Raw genomic sequence first — 25776 nt, 5'->3', positions numbered from 1 at the left:
AAACCCTAAAGCAAGGACTCCGTGCAGCAAAACGAGACGAAGGGACTTTGCAAACAAAACTGGCCAAGTTCCTGGCCCCCTACCGAAACACCCCACATGCCACGACAAATGAAAGCCCAGCCGCACTGATGTTCGGGAGGCCTCTCAGCACACAGCTGGACATCATGAAGCCAAACAGGCGTAATAAAGTGCTGAACAAACAAGCCAAGATGCTCTCCGGTGGCCGGAGAGCGCCATCTCCAAACAGGACAGGAAGTGATGGTGCGAGACTACAGAAGAGGAGGGAAATGGACAAGAGGGAACGTACACACACAAACGGGACCCAGAACTTACCAGGTTCAAGTGAGCCCAGACATAATGTGGCGGCGTCACATTAACCAAATGCATTCCACGGAAAACAGCACAACAATCGAGAGAGAACAGGCACAGAGAGATCCTGAGAGTGACACAGGGAACTGTAGAGGATGGTGGGGCAGTAGAGACCCCAGGCTGAAAGAAGGGAACGTGTTGATGAAGGTGGTGGAACGTGTTGATGAAGCAGAAGCTATAATGGAACAAGCACACACTGAGGATGTTCAGGAGCCTCCAGACAATCCGAGGCGCTACCCAGAACGAAGGCACCGCCCACCAGACAGACTAGACTTATAAACAAACAAATAAAAATGAACTGTTCAAATTAAAAGATGCAAAATAACTACAACAATTTCTGGGAAATGTTTCAGTTGTGGTTTGGTAAAAGTAACTCTGATTGTATAAGAGAAGGAATGTTATGTTCTGTTAATTACTGATGTCCCCTTTAAGGATGGAGCACCCTTGGTCATGCGCAGTGTTGTTCTATGTTATTCTGGTACTAACTCATTTGAGTAAATGTGAAGCTCCAGTTCAATTACTTGTTTTCAGAGTCTTTCTTATTATATAAAAAAGTACTAAGTGTTAAGACACTACACTGTGTTTCTGTGATCTGGTTGCTATCGTTTTAAATGATAACAATAGCTTTCAAAATCCCTCCCCTTTTGGTTGACGCCCTGCAGGGACACGGTGGCAACCAGCGTTTCCCTGGCGACGGTCCGTTTCCATGACCTCTTGGGCCAGTTGGACAACCAGTACAGCCGCTTCGCCCTGGAGAACAACTTCCTGTTGCAACACAATGTACGCAAGATTAAACGCAAACTGCAGGTAAGGCCAGGGTGGAATGTGGATTGAGGTTTGACATTAATTTACAAGGTATAAACACTCAGTCATTGGCTATTGAGTATTAATCCATAAAACTGGTGCTTTGATTCTAAGAGTTCTGGTCTGGAGATGCTGTTTTATTGTCAGATCAGGGCCAATCAGGATCGAGGGTATCAACAATGTTTCATGCTGATGTAATGACACTAATTACATGACCAAAAGTTTGTGGACACCTGCTCGTCGAACATCTCATTTAAAAATCATGGGCATTAATATGGAGTTGGTCCCCCCTTTGCTGCAATAACCTCCTCCACTCTTCTGGGAAGGCTTTCCACTAGATGTTAGAACATTGCTGCGGGGACTTGCTTCCATTCAGCCACGAGCATTAGTGAGGTCGGGCAATTAGGCCTGGCTTGCAGTCGGCGTTCCAATTCATCTCAAAGGTGTTCAATATATAGTTCAGGTCAGGGCTCTGTGCAAGCCTGTCATGTTCTTCTACACCGATCTCGACAAACCATTTTTGTATGGACCTCGCTTTTTGCACAGGGGCATTTTCATGCTGAAATAGGAAAGGGTCTTCCCCAAACTGTTGCCACAATGTTGGGACATTGTGATCTAGAATGTCATTGTATGCTGTAGTGTTAAGATTCGTGTTAAGATTTCCCTTCACTGGAACTAAAGGGCCTAGCCCGAACTATAATAAACAGCCCCAGACCATAATTCATCCACCAAACTTTACAGTTGGCACTATGCATTAGGGCAGGTAGCGTTCTCCTTGCATCCACCAAACCCAGCTTTGTCCGTCGGACTGCCAGACGGTAAAGCGTGATTCATCACTTCAGAGAACGCGTTTCCAATGCTCCAGAGTCCAATGGCGGCGAGCTTTACACCACTCCAGCCGACGATTGGCATTGCGCATGGTGATCTTAGGCTAGTGTGTGGCTGCTCGGCCATGGAAACCCATTACATGATGTGCCCGACGAACAGTTCTTGTGCTTCCAGAGGCAGTTTGGAATTCTGTAGTAAGTGTTGCAACCGAGGACATATGATTTTATGCGCTACTCCCTTCAACACTCGGCAGTCCCGTTCTGTGAGCTTGTGTGGCCTACCACTTTGCGGCTGAGCCGTTGTTGCTCCGAGACGTTTCCACTTCACAATAACAGCACTTACAGTTGACCAGGACAGACATTTGACAAACTGACTTGTTGGAAAGGTGGCATCCTATGACGGTCCGACGTTGAAAGTCACTGAGCTCTTCAGTAAAGCCATTCTACTGCCAATGTTTAACTATGGAGATTGCATGGCTGTGTGCTCGATTTTATACACCTGTCAGCAACGAGTGTGGCTGAAATAGCTGAATTAACTAATTTGAAGGGGTGTCCACATACACAAAAGTATCTTGAGGTTCTTTAAGCTAATCATTAACCATTGTACTGTTTGAGTTTTCAAACAAGATAGGATACTGGCCTTTGATTTAGCAAACGTAAAGCCACTATATGTACGTTTTTGGGCGACCCAACCATATTCACATAGAAATGTGAGGTATAGATCTGTCATTCTCATTGAAAGCAAGTCTTAAGAAGTGGTAGAGCTGTTCTATGTGCACTCTTTCTATGCTTCTCATGTATAAGTTTAGTTTTGGCTTCTTATACTTTCGGATTTGTATCCCAGCTTCAAACAGCTGAAAATACAATATTTTTAGTTATTGAAAAGATATTTCACAAACTGAAATTAGAGTTTTAGCAACCAGGAAAAAATGGCACAATTTCTGCATATTGCACCTATAATGTTTTATCTGGTTTGGTTTGCAGGTTGTTTATAATCAGGATAGCAGTGATATTTCCTTTTTATAAATTACATTTCCAAGAGGTAGCAACTAGCAAGTATGTGAAAAAGAACAGTGGTCCTGGAACAGAACCTTGAGGAACACCCATTCGACTTTTAAAGTTGATTAACTGTCTTCCTAGGACCACTTTCAGGAGGACCCTTTGCACATGGCCATGATTATATGTAAATGTCTGAAAGAGGAGAAGAAAATCCTGGCCTGTGCCTTAAAAAAAGAGGTGAGACACTGATCTTGCCTTTTTCATACTGCCTTGTGGAAATGTGGGAGCATAGTTTGTCGCAGTGTGTGTAATGAATTGGGATTGACGCATTCTTTTGTGTTTCTGAGAAAAGTTGTTATTGCATGGACAATTTAGTCATGAACTGATTTTTCAGCAAATCTCTTTGCAGCATATATATATATATATATATATATATATTTTAAAAGTGTTAAACAGCCTCTGATATGATGTATTTTATCTTCAATCATTGCTGCAACAGAAGTAGCATTTCAGAGTGTGAAAGAAGACCATATTGTCTGTAACTGTTTTTGTCAGGAAAACGTTCGGTCCACACAAAACAATGTGGTGTTGGAGAAACAGAAAGAGTTGGACAACAATGTCAAAGACCTGAGGAAGCAAGTACAGGTGCGCTCATTTTGCCATTACCATGTGATATTGGTTGTGTTTTTTTGTTGTCATGCAGACGACTACGGCATTATCTATATGAAAATAGCCAGTTGAACAGTCTGGAAGAGTAGGACAGAAAATGTTATTCACAAACATCATCGATGTCCATTAAAAACCAATAGTGTGACTTCTGCCCTCCTTCAGGATGTAGAGCAGGAAATGAAGTCACTGGAGGACCTACAGGATGAACATGACTTTAAGAAGAAGACCCTGCAGAGCCGAGGTACTGTGTGAGTTATAGCCTCTGAGCCTGAGCCTGGTCCTAGTCTATTTCAACAGCCTGGGTCTGGGACACGAGACTAGACTGGTCCTAGATCTATTGCTATACGTCAGGGTTGGTCCTAGATCTATTGCTATACGTCAGGGTTGGTCCTAGATCTATTGCTATACGTCAGGGTTGGTCCTAGATCTATTGCTATATGTCAGGGTTGGTCCTAGATCTATTGCTATACGTCAGGGTTGGTCCTAGATCTATTGCTATATGTCAGGGTTGGTCCTAGATCTATTGCTATACGTCAGGGTTGGTCCTAGATCTATTGCTATATGTCAGGGTTGGTCCTAGATCTATTGCTATATGTCAGGGTTGGTCCTAGATCTATTGCTATATGTCAGGGTTGGTCCTAGATCTATTGCTATACGTCAGGGTTGGTCCTAGATCTATTGCTATATGTCTAATGCTATTTGTCAGGGTTCCCCAACTGGCGGCCCATGGGTGGTTTTATTTGGTCCCCCAAGTTATATTGAGCCCCCCCAAAAAATATATAGAGTGCTTTCGAAATTTTTTGTTACGTTACAGCCTTATTCTCAAATTGATTAAATCATTTTTGCTTTGTCATACCCCATAATGACAAATGAAAAAGAGGTTTTTAGAAAATGTATTACAAATAAAAATGGAAATATTACATGTACGTAAGTACTCAGACCCTTTAATCAGTACTTTGTTGAAGCACCTTTAGCAGCGATTACAGCCTCAAGTCTTCTTGGGTACATTATTTTCTGCAGATCCTCTCAAGCTCTGTCAGGTTTAATGGGAAGCGTCACTGCACAGCTATTTTCAGAACTCTCCAGAGATGTTCGATTGGGTTCTGGCTGGGCCACTCAAGGACATTCAGAGACTTGCCCTGAAGCCACTCCTGCGTTGTCTTGGCTGTGTGCTTAGAATCATTGTCAGCATCATCCCCACAGCATGATGCTGCCACCACCATGCTTCACCGTAGGAATGGTGCCAGGTTTCCTCCAGATGAGACGCTTGGCATTCAGGCCAAAGAGTTCAAGCTTGGTTTCATCAGACCAGAGAATCTTGTTTCTCATGGTCTGAGAGTCTAAGTGCCTTTTGGCAATCTCCAAGCGGGCTGTCATGTGCCTCTTACTGTGGAGTGGCTTCCGTCTGGCCACTCTACCATAAAGACCCGATTGGTGGAGTGCTTTAGAGATGGTTGTCCTTCTGGAAGTTTCTCCCATCTCCACAGAGGAACTCTGGCGCTCTGTCAGAGTGACCATCTGGTTCTTGGTCACCACCCTAACCAAGGTCCTTCTCCCCCGATTGCTCAGTTTGGCCAGGCAGCCAACTCTAGGAAGAGTCTTTGTGGTTCTAAACTTCTTCCATTTAAGAATAGTGTTCTTGGGGACCTTCAAATGCAGACATTGTCTGGTACCCTTCCCCAAATCGGTGCCTCGACACAATCCTGTCTCGGAGCTCTACTACGGACAATTCCTACGACCTCATGGCTTGGATTTTGCTCTGACATGCACTATCAACTGTGGGACCTTGTATAGACATGTACAATTTACCACAGGTGGACTTCAATCAAGTTGTCGAAACATCTCAAGGATGATCAACCAGTCTCATATGGTCTGAATACTTGTGTAAATAAGATACTACTGTTTATTATTTTTAATACTTTGGCTAAAATCTCTATACTTTTCGCTTTGTCATTATGGGCTATTGTGTGTAGATATCGGAGGAATTTTTATTTATTTTTATCCATTTTAGAATAAGGTTGTAAAAGAAAACAATGTGGAAAATGTCAAGGGGTCTGAATACTTTCCGAAGGCACTTATATATATTATTTACTGAATAAAAAAAATATTGGACATGAAAGACTGTAAAAACACCAGGATATCCGCTCCAAGTGATTTTGGAAATCTTTTCCCAAGTATTCCTATGCATAATAGAGAAACACGTGATCGTATACAAATAGTTTTAGTCTAATATTATATCTGTTTGGGCTTCTTTCGGTCATCATCTAGTTGATGATCTCTGGTCTATGCTTTAGCCAATGTGACGGTACTGAAATAACAACTTACTCCTACTGTACTAAAAACCAGTTTCCAGACTGAAATATCTGTGCTGTAAAATTACAGATCCTTTTTTTTAATATCATATTGGGAATGCTTAACGCTATATCAGTTGTGACTCTATGTACTTGTCAGTGGAACAAGAGGTGAATGGGATGACACAGTCACCGGTGGTACAGAAAGAGATCCGTGAAGAGGAGATGGTCATCAGAGAGATGTTCATCAAACTCAACATAACCAGAGAGGTGCGTGTGTATGCGTACGTGTGTGTGCGTGTGTGTGTGTGCGTGTGCGTGTGTGTGTGTGTACTCTGTATGGTTAGCTTGTGGTGTATGATTAGCTTGTGGTGTTTTTCTCCCGACCTGTAGGTGGTGGTGCATCAGATAGCTTACATCCTGAACTTGGCCGAGCAGATCCAGTACACCCTGGTGACGGAGGAGATACCTGAGTGGAAGCACAGACAGCAGATTGCGTGTATCGGTGGTCCACCTAATGCCTGTCTAGATCAGCTACAAACCTGGTCAGCCCTGCCTCCTGTCCACCTTAGCTCCTGCCCCTGCCACTACACATAACCTTAGACACTGTTCAGATACTTTCAACCATAACCCTGTGTGTGTGTGTGTGTGGGGGGGTGCAGGTTCACTGCGGTGGCAGAGGGCTTACAGCAGGTACGCCAGCAGCTGAAGAAACTTCAGGAGCTGGAACAGAAGTACACATACGAGAACGACCCCATCACTCAGGGCAAAAGCACTCTGGAGGAACGCGCTCTCGTCCTGTTCAAGACCCTCATTGTCAAGTGAGACCCCGCTCCGTCACCTGTATCTATGTTCTTGTAGCGATCACATACACATTAGGGTTTAACCAGTATACCGGGACCTACCGACCAAGCTCCTTCCCGATTCCCAATAATAATATTGACGGGTCCCGTGAACCGATGGTATACACATTTTATGCAGCGCTAATGCAAAATATGCTTTGCGAATAGCTGCATGAATGAACCGGATATGTCAATATCTGGCTTCATTCATAGCCTACATTAGGCCAGTCCTCACATCACTAGCAGCCTACCATATTTTGCCTACTCAATGTAAAGTCCCCAATAGAAAACATCCCTTCTATAAACGTGTGCTATCCTTGTTGCTGAATCGCCACTACTAGGCCTACTTGCATGTCTGTTTAGCGGAGAATCGGATATGTTGTTCCCTGTGATAAGTCACCACAATACCACAACCTTACGAAATCCCCCTGATAGCAAGGGGATGGAAAAGGGCCAACCAGCTGGCTGACATGTAAAACCAATGACATTTTCACTAGGCTGTAGGCTAATAACCTCATAATATTTTTGCTATGTCTCCTGGGCTTCATAACCACGTCTTTATAATGATGAGTCTGGAGACAGGAATGTGTTCAAAAATGTATCTAGAACGTGTTTGGTCTCAACATGCAACCCCCATGATGCTCTGTGGCACAACCCCAATACACCACATCTCCTCCTTTTCCTACTTAAATTGTCCCCATTATGAACACCAGTCCTGAGAAGGTGACTGTGAGCCCCATACTGCTGGGTCAGGGTGTCACCCAGTAACAGTTCTGGAACAATCACGACTGGTGGTTCTGTCGGTGTGGCATTACTCAACTTTAACTGATCTGTCTGCCTTTTCCAGATGACGTCCTCTGCAGTCTGGACAGTGTAGAACACAGGACCAGTCGGAGCAATGACTGTAGCAGGAACCCACTTTTGTCCGTCGAGGTAGTTCTTAGCAAAGACAGTCTCCAGGATTAAAATCTCTGCCCTTTGTTCATAATGTTTGATTTGACCTATTGACTTCGCACTGCCTCTTCTTGAGTAGCGATGCAGGCGAAGCCTTGGTGGTTGCGTGAGGCGTGTTCCTGTAGGGTAGCATTAAGCTGTTCAAGCATTGTTGCAGTGTCCCTTGACCCTGAAACACTTTTAAGGCATGTTTCATGGTATGTACGAACCTCTCTGCCAGCCCATTGGTAGATGGGTGGTACGTGGGGCGGACCTGCCGTACGCCATTCACATGTAGGAACCTAGTCATTTCTTAGGGCACTAGCTGCGGTCCGTTGTCACTAATGAGTTGGAGTGGCGATCCAAACTGACTAAACACTTCTCCAAGCTTCTCAATGGTCTTCTCAGCAGTAGTAGGCCTCATGATGGCAACCCACGGCCACTTGCTGTGAGCATCAAAGACCACGGGAAACATTTTGTCTTCGAATGGACCTGCAAAGTCGACGTGTACACGTTGCCATGCTTCCTTCGGCCATTCCCACGGATGAAGTTGAGGTACGTTGCGAACCTTCTGACATGAGGAGCATGTTTTTGCTTTCTCCTCAATGCTTCCATCCAATCCTGGCCACCAGAAGTAGCTTTGTGCAACTTCACAATGACCTGAGTGTAGCTGTTGCAACACTGGTATCCTCAGCGAAGGCGGAATGATAACTCTCCTCCCCCACAGCAGATGACCAGATGTACTGACAGCTCCGTTCTCCTGGAAAGGTACGGTTTCAGTTCTGGATCTCCTGCAGCCTTACTTTTGATGACAACGTCCATTACTTCAGATAACACTGAGTAATTTCTAGTGTTTCTTCACACTTGTGTTGAAATGACTGGTGCATTTTCCACTAATCTGAGGTAGAAGATATCCACTTGGGTGACTCCGTCTGAGTTGCAATGCAGTTTTGACTTGCGGTACTTGATATCGTAGGTGTGCGCTGACATTAACAGAGCCCACGTTTTGCGTTCTGCTTACAGCAAGGGACAGAATACCAGAATGCGGTCCAATGATGCTCGTCAGCGAACAATGATCTGCAAGAAGGGTGAACTTCCTCCTGTACAGATACTGGTGAAACTGACGCACTCCAAAAATGATACCTAGGGTTTCTCGTTCTATCTGTGCGTAGTTACTTTTTGCATTGTTCAATGCTCTCAATACGAAAGCGATCCGCTTCTCTTCACCTGAAGGCATGATATGGGACACAACTGCTCCCACACCATATGGGTTTAACATCACAAGCTCGTTGGATGGGCATTGACGGCTCGAAGTGTGCCAATGCTTCAGATTTCAAGTGTTTTCATGAATGCTTCCTCGCATTGTTCTCTCCATTTCCATGTTTTGTCCTGACAAAACAACTGATGCAGCAGTTTCAGCTTTGTTGCTAAGCTTGGGATAAAGCATCCGTAGAAATTATAGTTGGCTCACATTCTTAGGAACTGGGGTGTCCAAAATAACCTTGACCTTGGATGGATCCTTGTGAAGGCCTCTGGCGTCGATGACCTGTCCAACGTATTCAACTGATGATTGGAAGAATGCACATTTGACCGTACGAACTCACAGCCTGTAGTCTTTCAATCTCTGCAAGGTCACATCCAAGTTCGGAGGTAGTCCTCTTCGTCTTTCCCAGTATCGAGGATGTCATCCAGGTAGTATTGTACTCCTGGCAATCCGCTCAAGATCTGGTCCATCTCCCTCTGGAACAGTACTGGCACACTTGTGATTCCAAACGGTTGATGACAGTACCTGAAAACCCCCTTATGTGTCACGACGATCAGTAGTTCCTTTTGACTTTTCATCCACGTGCGTCTTAAAATCGACTTCTGCGAAGTCTACTTGTGCTGAACTTTTGACTTCCAGCTAAACCCGCAAAAAGGTTGTCAATGTGTGGTAGCGGATACTGCTCAGCAGACAACACCGGGTTAACTGTGACTTTGAAGTCTCCCATATATCCTGATTCCACCATTATTTTTAAAGGGATACCTCAGGATTGTGGCAATAAGGCCCTTTATCTACTTCCCCAGAGTTAGATTAACTTGTGGATACCATTTTTATGTCTCTATGTCCAGTATAAAGGAAGTTGGAGGTAGTTTTGCGAGCTAGTGCTAACTAGCGTTAGCACAATGACTAGCGTTAGCACAATGACTGGAAGTCTATAGTTATCTGCTATCAGGCTCATTTATTCTGTTTGTCTTCACAGTTGAATAAATGTCCTTTCCTTTACTCACTGTATATTCCTCCCTTTTATCATGTTGTTTTCCCACTCCAACGTCAGTCTCAAATCCTTTTCTGACATCCCATGACAATGCTATCTCGACTATGCACTTGCCTCGGTTAGCAATACACTGTGCAGCATGGGAAATTTTTGAACATGTAAAAAATGACTTCCAGACAGAATAGTTCCCGTAGGTTCAGACTTACACGTCGCCAATCTTTTATGTCTTGAGGGTTTCATAACCACGTCTTTATAACAATTCAGTAATTTTTAAGATGGAAGACCGGAGTCAGATCAACCATTTATCTAGAACATGCTCGGTCTCAACACATACAATCCCCATAATCCTCTGCGGCGCAACCCCAATACACCAACATTTTAGGCCTAGATTTAAACTAGGTTAAATTAACAAATTGTGTTGTGTGGTGACTTTTTGACAGAACTTTGAGTTGATTCAATTGTGACTAATACAAAACAAGAAACCATGAAATCCCTGTCCATATTTATAAATAAAAAATAATCACTGGAATATATATATATATATATTATATGATTTTAAATAGCTTTTCCGGTTTGAACGGGAATATTACCGGGATGGATGCAATTTTCTCAGGAATACAAATGTGTAGTTTTTCGGGAAAATATTAAACCCTAATACACATGTTTAGTAAGTTTCTTTGGACAAAAGCATCTGCTAAGTGGCATTATTATCTATCATTATTATGTAGCAGAGTTGGTTCAGTGGAACTACGCTCGCATGAAAGGTAACCTTGCCTGAGATTTGGGGTGTGATCATTAGTCCAAACCCTTACAAACGGAAAACGTTTTGCTGTAAAAACTAGAGTTTCTGCTGGACAAATTGAGGTAGGGTTCTCCCTGTTTGGTTCCTAATTACATCCCAGAAGACTAGAGTTAGCTCCCAGAGTTAATGTCTAGACTAGGCTTTAGTGGAGTGCCATAGGAGTGTGACTATCAGAGGATTGAGAGTATGTTTCTGTGGTGTCTGTCTTTCAGTTCTATCGTGGTGGAGAGACAGCCCTGTATGCCCACTCACCCCCAAAGACCTCTGGTGCTGAAGACTGGGGTGCAGTTCACTGTCAAAATCAGGTGGGGGCACCAGTGACACACACACTCCAAACTCAATGTGCAATACTGTATTGATTAGTTAGTAGAATCCGCTGGGTTATATGTTATCAGGTATGCTGAATGTCCCCTCTAGGACCCACAGAGGGGTACAAGAGTTCCGGGAGGTGGGCTTGTTGCCTTTGGACTCCAGAGTGGACCAACTTAATCATGCGTTTGACATCTTAAATGATCATGCCCCAGGTTACATGGAAAAACCACATTGATATGGTCTATAACAAACACAGTCACAATACCAGAGCTAGTGTTATGTCTTGTAAAATCCAATAGTAAACAGTACTGCGAGTAGCACGTTTTTTCCATACAGGCATTTGTCTATGGAATAGCCTTCCCTTGGAGACCTAGCAAATAAAAAGTAAAAATAGTAGCTTTTAAAAAGCAGACCAAGTTTTTTTCTTTCTTTTTTTTTTCTCCCTTTTTTTTCTTCTTTTGGACAAGGTTGTCTACTAAGGGAAACCACTCCACTGCCCCTTGTGCCCCCTACTGCTGGCCAGTTGTATTTATTTGAAGGATCATTATATGATGTGCAATTAATAGATTGTTTTAATGTGAAATTAATATGGTAGATTTTTTGGGGGAGGGGAGAAGCACAGTGAATAGTGACAATTTTTAGGATTTAGGATTTATGGCTGTTTTGTAATTTTGTCTCATCTTTTAATCATAATATGTGTTATTTTTACCATCAAAGACCACTTTGGAAACCCAGTGTTTTTAATTAATACATTCAAGTGATATCCTCTGGGTCCACATTGTGCATTTTGTTGTATATGTCAAAATACATTTAATTCAATAGCAGGGTTGGAGCAAAAGCCTACAAACCTGAACAACCTTATTTGAACAATCGTGTGTCAATGTTATCCCCAGACTGCTGGTGAAGCTTCAGGAGTTGAACTACCAGTTCAAAGTCAAAGCTCTGTTTGACAAGTAAGTGAATGTGTTCTAGAAGTGACCTGCCCTGAGAGTATTCTTGATTCTGTAACCTTTTACCTTGAAGGTATTAAGATGAACCCGCACGTTCGGAAGTAATGAGTTCGATTTTTATCAATGACAAGGGTCAAAGCTTGAGTCACTGATGTGGGTTGTCTTTCTTTAGGGACGTGACGGAGAGGAATGCAGTGAGAGGGTAGGAATGAATTTGCTCTTCGTTTTACAACCTATACCTGAAAAAGCCTCGACGTGATTACATTTCCTCTAAATTGATGTCATTGTCCAGGTTCCGGAAATTCAACATCTTTGGAACTAATACTAAAGTTATGAACATGGAGGAGTCCAATGGAAGCTTGGCAGCAGAATTCAGACACCTGGTATGAATTGATGCAACGTCGTTGTGTCATATCCTGTATTTAATAATTGTATTTATTTGTCAGGGACCATGTACAACATGCCATTGCACCAGATATAGCTAGATGGCTTGTTTTCATCTGTATTCCCTGGGAAGGAAACAATCAACATCAATATGTCATTACAATGCTACAATATAACACACTGTTATATACACACTGTATATATTAATAATCTAAATATGCAACAATAAACAATATAATTATAATATTACATAACAGTTTAAATTTCCCTTGGTCCTACAGTAGCGGGCATCTTAAGAGTCAGAATGTCTTAATGTTCACATGACTGGTTTGCCTTTAGCCACTTGTTCAGGTTTGCCTTGGAGCGTTCAAAGGTACTGCACTCACACTGGTTGGCAGGGTGCTCCATAATCCAGACGCTCTGACGGAAAAAATGTGTCTGGCCAAATTGTAGTGGTCGTTAGTCTGTTACGAACTCTCCTAAGAGAGTGGGTTGTGGTAAGCGTTCTTGCCTTGGGGTCAGGCGACTCGGTTTGGAGTCCCCTAATACTGTACCGACCACTGGTCACAGCAATATACACTGAGTGTACAAAACATTAAGAACACCTTTTTTAATATTGTGTTTGCCCTCAGAACAGACTCAATTTGTCTGGGTATGGACTATACAGGGTGTCGAAAGCGTTCCACAGGGAGGCTGGCCCATGTTGACTCCAATGCTTCCCACAGTTGTGTCAAGTTGGCTGGATGTCCTTCGGGCGGTGGACATTCAAGATACACACGAGAAAATGTTGAGCATGAAATATCCAGCAGCGTTGCAGTTCTTGACACAAACCGGTGCGCCTGGCGCCTACTACCATATCCCGTTCAAAGGCACTTAACACTTTTGTCTTGCCCATTCACCCTCCATTTACCCTCTGAATGGCACATACACACAATCCATGGCTCAATTGTCTCAAGGCTTAAAAATCCTTATTTAACCTGTCTCCTTCCCTTCATCTACACTGATTGAAGTTTATTTAACAAGTGACATCAATAAGAGATCATCGCTTTCACCTGGATTCACCTGGTCAGTCAATGTAATGGAAAGAGCAGGTGTTCATAATGTTTTCTAGACTCAGTGTACTGTATACTGTAAATGTCATATCGATATTTGTGTGCTGCAGGTGGCATCTCAACTACAATTATTTTCTTCCCCAGCAACTAAAGGAGCAAAAGGCTACAGGCAACAGAACAAACGACGTAAGGAAATATAACAATTATTTTCATTTTAATCATTATACGTGTGGTAATGCTGAATCTAAGCTAAGCTACAGTCTTTAATAGCTTATCATCGTTGTCAAAAGAAAGCCTGCGTGTGTGTGTCCACTCAGGGTCCTCTCATAGTGACAGAGGAGCTCCATTCCATCAGCTTTGAGACACAACTCACTCAGCCAGGACTCCAGGTCAACCTGGAGGTGAGAACAACAGTCTACTTTGTGGAGCTTTTACTAAACATGGTATACAGTCATGGTAGCAATATTTATAAATAGTACGTACCAAGGTACCTTATTGTCTACTGATGTCCCTTTTCCCTTCTGACTGTGTGTGTGTGTGTGCGTGAATGCGTATGTGTGTCCAGACGATGTCCCTGCCCATTGTGGTCATCTCCAACATTAGCCAGCTGCCCAGCGCCTGGGCCTCTGTCATGTGGTACAACATGCTGACCAGTGAGTCCAAGGTACTCATCTCCTCTCACCTCACAAAATATTTCCTTTCCTGCTTTCTTCCGTCATGTGATCCATGGGCTGCCAATTTCTGAAGAGCTACTGGATGTGCAGGCGTTTGTTCCACCCCAGCTCAGCTGATCATCTCTGTCCCTCTCTTTCCTCCTTCAGAATCTGCTGTTCTTCCTGAGCCCGTCCCAGGCCACCTGGAGCCAGTTGTCGAAAGTGCTGAGTTGGCAGTTCTCCTCCGTAACCAAGCGAGGCCTCAACGACGAGCAGCTGAGCATGCTGGGAGACAAGCTCCTGGGTGAGTCTGGGAGAGGGAGATCGTATTGTGACTAGGAGTGGTTTTGTGCCACGACACAGCCACCGCAAAGCCGTCTGTGATATAAAGGCGCATTTGTTGCTTAGACATGAATACAGTTGAAGTCTGAAGTTTACATACACTTAGGTTGGAGTCATTAAAACTAATTCACATACACTTAGGTTGGAGTCATTAAAACTTGTTTTTCAACCGCTCCACAAATTTCTTGTTAACAAACTATAGTTTTGGCAAGTTGGTTAGGACATCTAATTTGTGCATGACACAAGTCATTTTTGCAACAATTGTTTACAGACAGATTATTTCACATATAATTCACTGTATCACAATTCTAGAAGTTGACTGCCTTTAAACAGCTTGGAAAATTCCAGAAAATGACGCGAGGGCTTTAGAAGCTTTGATGGGCTAATTTACATCATTTGATTCAATTGGAGGTGTACCTGTGGATGTATTTCAAGGCCTACCTTCCAACTCAGTACCTCTTTGCTTGACATCATGGGAAAATCAAAAGAAATCAGCCAAGATCTCAGAAAAAAAATTGTAGACCTCCACAAGTCTGGTTCATCCTTGGGAGCAATTTCCAAACGCCTGAAGGTACCACGTTCATCTGTACAAACAATAGTACGCAAATATAAACACCATGGGACCACGCAGCGGTCTTACCGCTCAGGAAGGAGACGCGTTCTGTTTCCTAGAGATTAACGTACTTTGGTGCGAAAAGTGCAAATCAATCCCAAAACAATAGCAAAGGACCTTGTGAAGATGCTGTAGGAAACAGGTACAAAAGTATCTATATCCACAGTAAAATGAATCCTGTATCAACATAACCTGAAAGGCCACTCAGCAAGGAAGAAGCCACTGCTCCAAAACCGCCATTAAAAGGCCAGACTACGGTTTGTAACTGCACATGGGGACAAAGATCATACTTTTTGGAGAAATGTCCTCTGGTCTGATGAAACAAAAATAGAACTGTTTGGCCATAATGACCATTGTTATGTTTGGAGGAAAAAGGGGGAGTCTTGCAAGCCAAAGAATACCATCCCACGGGGGTGGCAGCATCATATTGTGGGGGTGCTTTGCTGCAGGAGGGACTGGTGCACTTCACAAAATACATGGCATCATGAGGGAGGAAAATTATTTGGATATATTCATGCAACATCTCAAGACATCAGTCAGGAAGTTAAAGCTTGGTCCCAAATGAGTCTTCCAAATGGACAATGACCCCAAGCATACTTCCAAAGTTGTGGCAAAATGGCTTAAGGACAACAAAGTCAAGGTATTGGAGTGGCCATCACAAAGCCTTGACCTTAGTCCCATTGACAATTTGTGGGCAGAACTGAAGAAGCGTGTGCGAGCAAGTAGGCCTACAAACCCGACTCAGTTACACCAGCTCTGTCAGGAGGAATGGGCCAAGATTCTGAAATGTTTGATCCAAGTTAAACAATTTAAAGGCAATGCTACCAAATACTAATTGAGTGTATGTAAACTTCTGACCCACTGGGAATGTGATGAAATAAATAAAAGCTGAAAAAAATAGTTCTCTCTACTATTATTATGACATTTCACATTCTTAAAATAAAGTAGTGATCCTAACTGACCTAAGACAGGGAATTTTTACTAGGATTGAATGTCAGGAATTGTGAAAAACTGAGTTTAAATGTATTTGGCTAAGGTATATGTAAACTTTTGATTTCAACTGTAGGTGAGATGGCCAATAGTTTTTCTTGACATTTATGTCTGGCAAGTGAGTTTAGGTGGCCAATTGATTTAGCTAACTAATCTTAGATAATGGCTAACAATGCAATTGTTGCTTAAGATCTATTCACCATATAAAAAAAGTATCATCAACATTCCTCACTTCCCTCCTCAACTCATCTCTGACCACTGGCTGCGTCCCATCCGACTTCAAAATGGCCCGAGTCATTCCCCTCCTCAAGAAACCAACACTCGACCCCATCTGACGTTTAAAAAAAAACTCTAGACCTGTATCCCTTTCTTTTCTTTCCCAAACACTTGAGTGTGCTGTCTCTGATCAACTCCCTCACTACCTCTCTCAGAACAATCTTCTTTACCCTAACCAGTCAGGCTTCAAGACGGGTCACTCAACCGAGACTGCTCTTCTCTTTGTCACGGAGGCTCTCCGCACTGGCAAAGCTGACTCTATCTCCTCTGTTCACATCCTCCTAGATCTATCTGCTGTCTTTGACACCGATCCAATCCTCCTCTCCACCCTTTCAGGGCTGGACGTCTCAGGCGCTGCACACTATTGGATTGCATCCTACCTGTCAGGTGACATGGAGAGGATCTGTTGTCTGCACCACATACTCTCACTACTGGTGTCCCCCACGGCTCGGTTGTAGGCCCTCTCCTCTTATCCTATACACCGAGTCACTCGGCTCCATCATATCATTGCTATGCGGATGACACTCTACTACTTTCCCCCCCCCTTCTGACACCCAGGTGGCGACACGCATCTCTGCGTGCCTGGCAGATATCTCAGCTTGGATGTTGGCCCACCACCTCAATCGCAACCTAATCCAGGCAATTGTCATCTCCTGCCATCAAACCCCTGCAACTTATCCAGAACGCTGCAGCCTGCCTGGTTTTCAACCTTCCCAAGTTCTCCAATGTCACCCCGCTACTTCGCACACTCCGATACCTTCCAGTCGAAACTCGTATCCACTACAAGACCATGGTGCTTGCCTATGGAGCAGCAAAGGAACTGCCCTCGTTACTTTCAGGCTATTCTCAAACCCTACACCCCAATACGAGCACTCCGTTCTGCCACCTCTGGTCTCTGGGCCCTCCCGCTCAGCCCAGTCCAAGCTCCGGCTCCCGTGACCCACCGAGCTAACTTAAGATGAATGCGCTAACTGTAAGTCGCTCTGGATAAGAGCGTCTGCAAAAAGTGTTATGTAAATGTAAACAGCTTATGACATGTGTCCATGTAATGCTCATAAGTGTAAGCTAAGGTCATTCCATTAAAGTGAACCAATAATACTAGGATGCTCCTGTGACAGGTCGAGAGGCTGTAGGAAATCCTAATGGGCTCATCCCCTGGACCATGTTCTGCAAGGTGAGCATCGCACTTTAATTTTGGCGTTTTGGCCAACCCCTGTGTGTTTTACTATGATCTGTGTAGTAAGTGCATCTTTGCCTGAGCAGAATGTGAACGAGAAGGGCTTTCCCTTCTGGCTGTGGATCGATGGAATCCTGGACCTGATCAAGAGTCACCTCCTGTGTTTGTGGAATGACGGGTAAGAGCTTTGATTTTCACATTGTCTGCATTTCTTCAGTAGGCCTTTCTGAAGCCTAGGTCTGAAGCCTAGGTTTTGTGAAAAGTGACTTTATTGTGCTATAATCCATTGAATCACTGGGATGTAGGTGTATCATGGGCTTTGTCAGTAAGGAGAGAGAGAAGGCCCTGCTGAAGGACAAGGAGCCTGGGACTTTCCTGCTGCGTTTCAGCGAGAGCAGCCGGGAGGGAGCCGTCACCTTTACCTGGGTGGAGCACTCCAATGACGGTGTGTGTGTGTGTGTGTTTGTAGCTATACTGTAACATTTATTTAACCTATATTTAAGTAGGCAAGTCAGTTAAGAACAAAATCGTATTTACAATGATGGCCTATACATACATACCCATGCAAACAGACATGTTTTTGTCGTTTCTTTTACACATTATGAATGTGTGTCCGTCTCTCTCCTTGTAGATGGGTTTCCGTTTTGTCGTATTTTACCAGGTAATCTGACTGCGAACACATTCGCTTATCACATTCTGTGTGTTCATTTATGTATAACTATGAACATGCAGATGTCCATTTCCACACGGTGGAGCCCTACACTAAGAAGAAGCTGTCCGCCATCTCTTTCCCTGACATCCTCCACAACTACAAGGTGATGGCTGCCGAGAACATCCCTGAGAACCCTCTGGTCTACCTCTACCCCAGGATCCCCAAAGACAGCGCCTTCGCACGCTACTACAGCCGCCCCACAGAAGGTCACTAACACTCGACCGCAGCCCAAACATAGTAGTTAAAAAGGTCAAAATGGTGATGTGGACTTCCAATTCCAGTCAAAGCTATTTCTACACAATGTTTACTGCATACTTTTCCATATTTTGTTGTGCCACAATTTTTCCCATTTGAAATACTGGCCACTGATAATGTCTTGGTTCTGATTTTATGATCCCTAAACGTGTATAACCTTCGACCTTCCCAGCCGCTGAGCCAATGGAGTTGGAGAGTGAGTCTGATCCTAGCTACGTTAAGAGGGAGCTTATCTATGTGTCTGATGCTGGCTACGTTAAGAGGGAGCTTATCTCTGTGTCTGAATTGTAAGTGTGATTCTTGTTATGAAACACCTTCTTGGTTTTAGATCACACACCCACCTAGCCCAAAGTACAATGAAAGGTCAAATTAAGGTGTAAATAAATAATGATAACACAAAGGTACAGTAAATGCCAAATTACCTCTAGATTAGAGTTTTATTGATTTGAGTTATTCATGTCTAAAGTTGATATTTTCTGCTGGTTGGGTTTCTCCTCAGCCACTCCAGACTACAGGACACCATGATGCCCATGAGTGCTGAAGTGTACGGAGAGCTGACCAGGATTATTAACCCTGCTGAGATTGATACTGTGGTAGGTTTCAGCCAGACAGCACCAACCGCACACATATTAGAGACGCTGGGAAGATCTCAATTGCATACTTTCTCCTCGAATCCTTCTCAAAACCCATTGGATGACAAAGCCAGAGGTCCCACCTCCCTGACCTCCAATGGGTTTTGAGAAGGAGACAAGGAGAAAGAGTATGCAATTGTTGTGGTAGGTTTCAATAAGGGCAACACCAGCCGACTATGGTAGGTTTCAAGCCAGACAGAACACATGTCTAATCATCAGAAAACAGCTGGACCAGCATCATACAGTGCCTTGCGAAAGTATTCGGCCCCCTTGAACTTTGCGACCTTTTGCCACATTTCAGGCTTCAAACATAAATATATAAAACTGTATTTTTTTGTGAAGAATCAACAACAAGTGGGACACAATCATGAAGTGGAACGACATTTATTGGATATTTAAAACATTTTTTAACAAATCAAAAACTGAAAAATTGGGCGTGCAAAATTATTCGGCCCCCTTAAGTTAATACTTTGTAGCGCCACCTTTTGCTGCGATTACAGCTGTAAGTCGCTTGGGGTATGTCTCTATCAGTTTTGCACATCGAGAGACTGAAATTTTTTCCCATTCCTCCTTGCAAAACAGCTCGAGCTCAGTGAGGTTGGATGGAGAGCATTTGTGAACAGCAGTTTTCAGTTCTTTCCACAGATTCTCGATTGGATTCAGGTCTGGACTTTGACTTGGCCATTCTAACACCTGGATATGTTTATTTTTGAACCATTCCATTGTAGATTTTGCTTTATGTTTTGGATCATTGTCTTGTTGGAAGACAAATCTCCGTCCCAGTCTCAGGTCTTTTGCAGACTCCATCAGGTTTTCTTCCAGAATGGTCCTGTATTTGGCTCCATCCATCTTCCGATCAATTTTAACCATCTTCCCTGTCCCTGCTGAAGAAAAGCAGGCCCAAACCATGATGCTGCCACCACCATGTTTGACAGTGGGGATGGTGTGTTCAGGGTGATGAGCTGTGTTGCTTTTACGCCAAACATAACGTTTTGCATTGTTGCCAAAAAGTTCAATTTTGGTTTCATCTGACCAGAGCACCTTCTTCTACATGTTTGGTGTGTCTCCCAGGTGGCTTGTGGCAAACTTTAAACAACACTTTTTTATGGATATCTTTAAGAAATGGCTTTCTTCTTGCCACTCTTCCATAAAGGCCAGATTTGTGCAATATACGACTGATTGTTGTCCTATGGACAGAGTCTCCCACCTCAGCTGTAGATCTCTGCAGTTCATCCAGAGTGATCATGGGCCTCTTGGCTGCATCTCTGATCAGTCTTCTCTTTGTATGAGCTGAAAGTTTAGAGGGACGGCCAGGTCTTGGTAGATTTGCAGTGGTCTGATACTCCTTCCATTTCAATATTATCGCTTTCACAGTGCTCCTTGGGATGTTTAAAGCTTGGGAAATCTTTTTGTATCCAAATCCGGCTTTAAACTTCTTCACAACAGTATCTCGGACCTGCCTGGTGTGTTCCTTGTTCTTCATGATGCTCTCTGCGCTTTTAACGGACCTCTGAGACTATCACAGTGCAGGTGCATTTATACGGAGACTTGATTACACACAGGTGGATTGTATTTATCATCATTAGTCATTTAGGTCAACATTGAATCATTCAGAGATCCTCACTGAACTTCTGGAGAGAGTTTGCTGCACTGAAAGTAAAGGGACTGAATAATTTTGCACGCCCAATTTTTCAGTATTTGATTTGTTAAAAAAGTTTGAAATATCCAATAAATGTCGTTCCACTTCATGATTGTGTCCCACTTGTTGTTGATTCTTCACAAAAAAATACAGTTTTATATCTTTATGTTTGAAGCCTGAAATGTGGCAAAAGGTCGCAAAGTTCAAGTGGGCCGAATACTTTCGCAAGGCACTGTAGCTAGAGCATGTATTTCCAAACCGTTCATGTAAGGATAATTCATGCATTTTTACAATGTGAGAGTACACACTCAGTGCAGCATTCCACTATTGAGATGCAGCCCATTGTCCTTGATTCTGGTATTTCTCATGTCCCTCTTCCTACAGATGTGCAAAGCTTTCCCAAACTAACCTGCCCTCTTCAGGCAGCGCCCCTTGGAAAACTTGTTACCCCTCTGCACCAAACTGATCTGAAGATGTTGATTAAATTGAAGAGATTTGTTGGGTTTCCTTTGTAAATACAACTAAAACTGTATACATATGTAGTCTGTCGATTTAATGTACATGCATGAGATTTTGGGGCTTCAAGTCCAGCTGTTTCTATTAAGGAATGTCATTCTGTGTGACAGGATAATATTTTGTGAATGCATATGTAGTGTGAAATGGTTAAGCTGTTATACAGTGAGCTTCAAAAGTATTGGGACATTTGACACATTTGTTGTTGTTTTGGCTCTGTACTCCAGCACCATGGGTTTGAAATGATACAATGAGATTAAAGTGTAGTCTGTCAGCTTTTAATTTGAGGGTATTTTCATACATAGAGGGAACCGTTTAGAAATTACAGCTCTTTTTGCACATAGCCCCTTAATTTTAGGGGACCAAAAGTTAATGTGACAAATTCCCTTACGTGAATTTAAGTAGTCAAGTTTAGAATTTGGTCCCATAATCCGAGCACGCAATGATTCCAAGCTTGTGACTCCTCACACTTGTATGCATTTGCTGTTTGTTTTGGTTGTTCGATAATTTTTGTGCCAAATAGAAATGAATGGTAAATGTTTGGACCTCACTGTTTAATTTAAGGACAAAGAAGAGGGCTCACACATGCCTGAATAGCTTTGATTTATTTAACCTTGTTTATTAAAATAAATATGTGTATATATTCCACTGCCAGGAGCAATCGCACATCTGCACATCAACTATGCCCTAAAATATGAACAGAAAAGGACATCCGTGTTTAGCAATACATTCAGAACTGTCTAGTTGGAACTTTAGACGGGTCTGCAACTACTGGTGACACCTGACTTAAACCATCTGTCCATATGACCTACAGGGGTTCAAACTCCGGTCTTCTGCAAGCCACAATATTGTGTTCGCCCTCTGAGCTAAAGCCTAGGCAGCTGACAAGTTCAGGTCACAGGCAAGGTTACCTTTCACTGAATCAACAATAGCAAAACCAATGTCTGATTTTGAGACCTTTCCCTGTATGTCACGGATACGACAGTGTTATGGAGGTGATTGATTGGAGGGTTCAGGTCTAGTGTTTCCCGGACTACTGGGAGTGGTGAAGGAGGTTGAGTTTCTGTAGCAACGTGTTCCGTTATCATTCTTTGGCTTTCATTTGAACATTTTTCTATACACAATGTCACCGTCTCAGACAGATCTGGGGAGTTGCTGAAAACCGGCCACGTTGCCTTACAGAGACCAACAAGTAGTGGTAGAGATGTTATGTACATAGAGGACAGGGCTTTCCAATCCACTTGATTTTCCATCTGTGTATTCGTTATCTGGATTAGAACGTTGCGTAAGGTTATTCTACATTATGTCATTGAAGCTGTTCTTTATGCTACATCGGTCTTATGGGGGGAAAAAATACTACCACTGTTGTTCATTTATAATTTGATCTATTGTACAGTATTGCTTCATGCGGTCTTAACATTCACGTTAACATCAATTAAAAAAATAAAAACCGGTTGTAAATTGACTGCAAGTGGTTATGTTTTTGGTATCGCTCATGTCATACTGTGCGTCACTCCTCAAGTGGATGGATTTGACATTCATATTGGACCTCATGAGTGGCTATGCACAAAACTGACACACTAAATCAACCAACTGTTGTTGCACCTGTCAAGGATACAACGCTACTGTGCATATTCAAGTAGCAAAGCATAACATACAAATACAATAAGTAATTCTGGACTTTCCATTCATCTCTTAGACTCTTTGGAAATTAAATGGAATATGACTACGCTATAATTCCAATCCTGAATTAAGCCTAGTTTATATTGTGTAATATGGTCCTTTACACACCAGCTGATCTTAACTACTGTGGGGAAATTGATTCCTGGCCACAGGCACACGCTTATTCATAAAAAATGACATCTAAGAGGATTTTCTTTGACAATATTCATATCAACTGCCATATGTTTATGTATTTAACACGTTAGCCCACTCTTTTACACAAAACATATCCAATTGGTTTGCTCCTTTCAGAAAAGTGCTTCCGATGAAGAGTGGGTAGATGGTTTACTTGTAGGCTTTAGTCCTGTTGTATTGGTTTGATAGAAAGTATTCTGTATGATGGCAGACTAGTGTTTTATCATGGGGACGCAGATACCCCCGTTGTGTCGGCAGTTCCTGATTTAGAGACCTCTCTACAAACAGACAACCGCCTGTGTTGTGCGCATTACATACAGTATTTAGCTATAGGGAAGTACAATTCCACTGTTATAAATGAGAAAAAACAGACAAAAATATATACAAATTAAAGAGGGTCTTGAGCTCTTCCCAAACAAAGTCAAAGTACAGAAAAATTATATTGAAATGAAAGCGCATATAGTTCCTATGCAGTAGGGTTGATAAAAAGTCAAGACAAGTCTGAACCCGGACTAGTGGAAGCATAGGAAGTATGGTAACATCCTGGCATCCTTTACATGTGACTAAGGCAGGACCATATAGTGCCTCTACCCTAGTGGTGGCCCATCATGTCCTACCGTTTATTTAACTGTCCAACCAGGCTTTAAAAGAAGCACTGTAGCTAGAATGGTACGGAGTGACATTAGTGCCAACATCATATCACTCCATAGAGAGTGCCTGATTTGGCCAAAGATTACTGGACATTGTGGCCCTCCAGGAAGAAGACCAAACTGCTAGATGATCTACTACAGGAAGTATTGGTCCTTGATATCATGAAATGAACTAACTTTCAACAGTACATAAATATATAATTTACATGTAGGAGAATATGTATAATAATATCACTTTATAATTGTACACCATTGTCACAAAGATTCAAATCAGATTGTGCACTTTGATTTGGGACCCTAACACACACCACACATACTTGGTGATGGAAGAGAGACAAGATACAGCAAAAGTAAGCAACACGGTCGCAAAAGGAGCAAAGCGCACGACAAAGGTAAAACAAAACGCTTACGGTAAAAGGGAGTATAAAAAAATATATTTAAAAAAAACACACGTTCAATCAAACACACAGTTCAGAAATACGACATCATACAAAGTCGACAAAAAAAAAGTCACTCCAAAAAGCGTATCCCACCACAAAAACAGCAGTCGAGTATAGTAGAGATGATATAAAAGCAGCGTGGTGCCACCTGCTGGCTTGCAAGGCTACACTACAGCAGGCCGTCCAGGTTGTTCTCCGTCGTCTCCTTGACCTTCTTCTTGGGGACCTCTTGTGGGTTGTACTTGTTTTGATAGTCCTGGAGGATGGTGACCACGTCGTGATGGCCAAAGTGCAAGGCCTCCTCCATTGGAGTGTTGTCCCACCTATAGGGAAGATAACGAGCGTGACTGACTGGGGTTAGACTGGCCTACAAAAGGCATAATAGTTCTGGGAGCGAACACTAGTTGTTCTGAAAATGACAGGGGACAAACAAAAGTGTTATTTTGGAGTGGGAGTACACTTGTATTGTAGAATGTACATTGTAGACGCTTACTATCACTCAAGTATATGATACCGTCTCTCGTCCACCCAGACACACACAAAATAAAAAACACACACCTAAACACACACAAGGCAGACAGACAAGTTTCTGTGGGCTTACCTATCCCTGGGAACAGGGTTCACCTTGCACGCCTCTAAGAGGAAGCGCACCACCTCTGCATGTCCTGAAAGGAGAGCAGATGGCAGAGTTGCGTAAGAAACAAAAAAAACATACACACACACACACACACACACACACACACACACTCCTACGCACACTGCAGCAAAGACGTCACACACCACGCCAGCACAGCTGCCGAGGGACAGCAAATGAACCCCTACGAAAACAGAGGGGGCTAAGTCTGCCAATCCCTCCCAGAGGACCCTGACATTACACAATTTGCCCCCGTGTGACAGGAAGAGGGAGGCTGTGAGACACACCTTCTGCTGCTGCAACATGTAGAGCCGTCCTGGAGTCGTAGTCCCTCTGCTCCATGTCCATGGAGGAGAGGGCAAACCTACAGACAGAAAAGGGCAGCAGTGTCAGATGGAAGATAACGGGCAGAGAAAGAAGACCAAAGTAATTCAGAGATACAATAGAAGACGGATCATTATGAACAGAGGTATAACTACTCAAGTATAATGAATTTAACATGATTGAAAAAATAAAATAAAAAATCCCTTTCAATGCGTGTGTGTCATCTGTGTGTAAGAGGTGCGTACTGTACCTCCTTAGTGCCGAGACGTCTCCGGTGTAGGCGGCAAACAGGAGATTGATGACAGACTTGACCTGGAGAGAAGGAGGAAGGCAGTTTGTGAAAACAGGCAAACACACACATGCATGGGGGGGGGGTGTATGTGCCCTACCACAGTCCTTCACCAGCTAAAAGAGAAGCGGAATCTGACAAACATCAATCAGGACTTCTGGATCCCAATCAACTCCTTACAAAAACCCCCATGGCAATGGCAGTATTATTAATTATGTAGAATGTAATGCCATGTAAGACTTGCCAGAAGTACTTTTTTACCCCCTTGTGTCTAAGCATCTCTCATAG

At 43.1% G+C, this 25776-nt stretch overlaps 2 protein-coding genes across 5 annotated transcripts in view; one reads left to right on the top strand and one right to left on the bottom strand.

Annotated features, from left to right (window-relative positions):
• Positions 1–21915, top strand: part of LOC139385636 (signal transducer and activator of transcription 1-alpha/beta-like) — a 64744-nt gene extending 42829 nt beyond the window's left edge. The window contains exons 23-44 of the mRNA XM_071130871.1: positions 1032–1176; positions 3141–3236; positions 3555–3644; positions 3831–3909; positions 6120–6229; positions 6353–6504; positions 6622–6780; positions 11007–11099; positions 12000–12059; positions 12229–12258; positions 12349–12439; positions 13637–13678; positions 13810–13893; positions 14058–14156; positions 14314–14449; positions 17485–17540; positions 17630–17721; positions 17849–17988; positions 18276–18461; positions 18683–18797; positions 19010–19103; positions 21166–21915. Of these exons, the coding sequence (XP_070986972.1) occupies positions 1032–1176; positions 3141–3236; positions 3555–3644; positions 3831–3909; positions 6120–6229; positions 6353–6504; positions 6622–6780; positions 11007–11099; positions 12000–12059; positions 12229–12258; positions 12349–12439; positions 13637–13678; positions 13810–13893; positions 14058–14156; positions 14314–14449; positions 17485–17540; positions 17630–17721; positions 17849–17988; positions 18276–18461; positions 18683–18797; positions 19010–19103; positions 21166–21189 (2173 nt within the window). The 3' untranslated portion in view covers positions 21190–21915. The remainder of the gene's footprint in view (positions 1–1031; positions 1177–3140; positions 3237–3554; positions 3645–3830; positions 3910–6119; positions 6230–6352; positions 6505–6621; positions 6781–11006; positions 11100–11999; positions 12060–12228; positions 12259–12348; positions 12440–13636; positions 13679–13809; positions 13894–14057; positions 14157–14313; positions 14450–17484; positions 17541–17629; positions 17722–17848; positions 17989–18275; positions 18462–18682; positions 18798–19009; positions 19104–21165) is intronic.
• The window catches only part of LOC139396777 (glutaminase kidney isoform, mitochondrial-like), a 62617-nt gene continuing 58731 nt past the window's right edge, over positions 21891–25776 (bottom strand). For all 4 annotated transcript variants that reach the window (XM_071143716.1, XM_071143712.1, XM_071143697.1 and 1 more), the window contains exons 15-18: positions 25450–25511; positions 25163–25239; positions 24843–24906; positions 21891–24564 (exon numbers count right to left, since the gene is read on the bottom strand). In XM_071143716.1, the coding sequence (XP_070999817.1) occupies positions 24411–24564; positions 24843–24906; positions 25163–25239; positions 25450–25511 (357 nt within the window). In that variant the 3' untranslated portion in view covers positions 21891–24410. The remainder of the gene's footprint in view (positions 24565–24842; positions 24907–25162; positions 25240–25449; positions 25512–25776) is intronic.

Source organism: Oncorhynchus clarkii, chromosome 3 (genome assembly GCF_045791955.1).
Source record: "Oncorhynchus clarkii lewisi isolate Uvic-CL-2024 chromosome 3, UVic_Ocla_1.0, whole genome shotgun sequence".
NCBI classification, from domain to species: Eukaryota; Metazoa; Chordata; class Actinopteri; order Salmoniformes; family Salmonidae; genus Oncorhynchus; species Oncorhynchus clarkii.
This window is presented reverse-complemented; position numbering and strand designations above follow the sequence as displayed.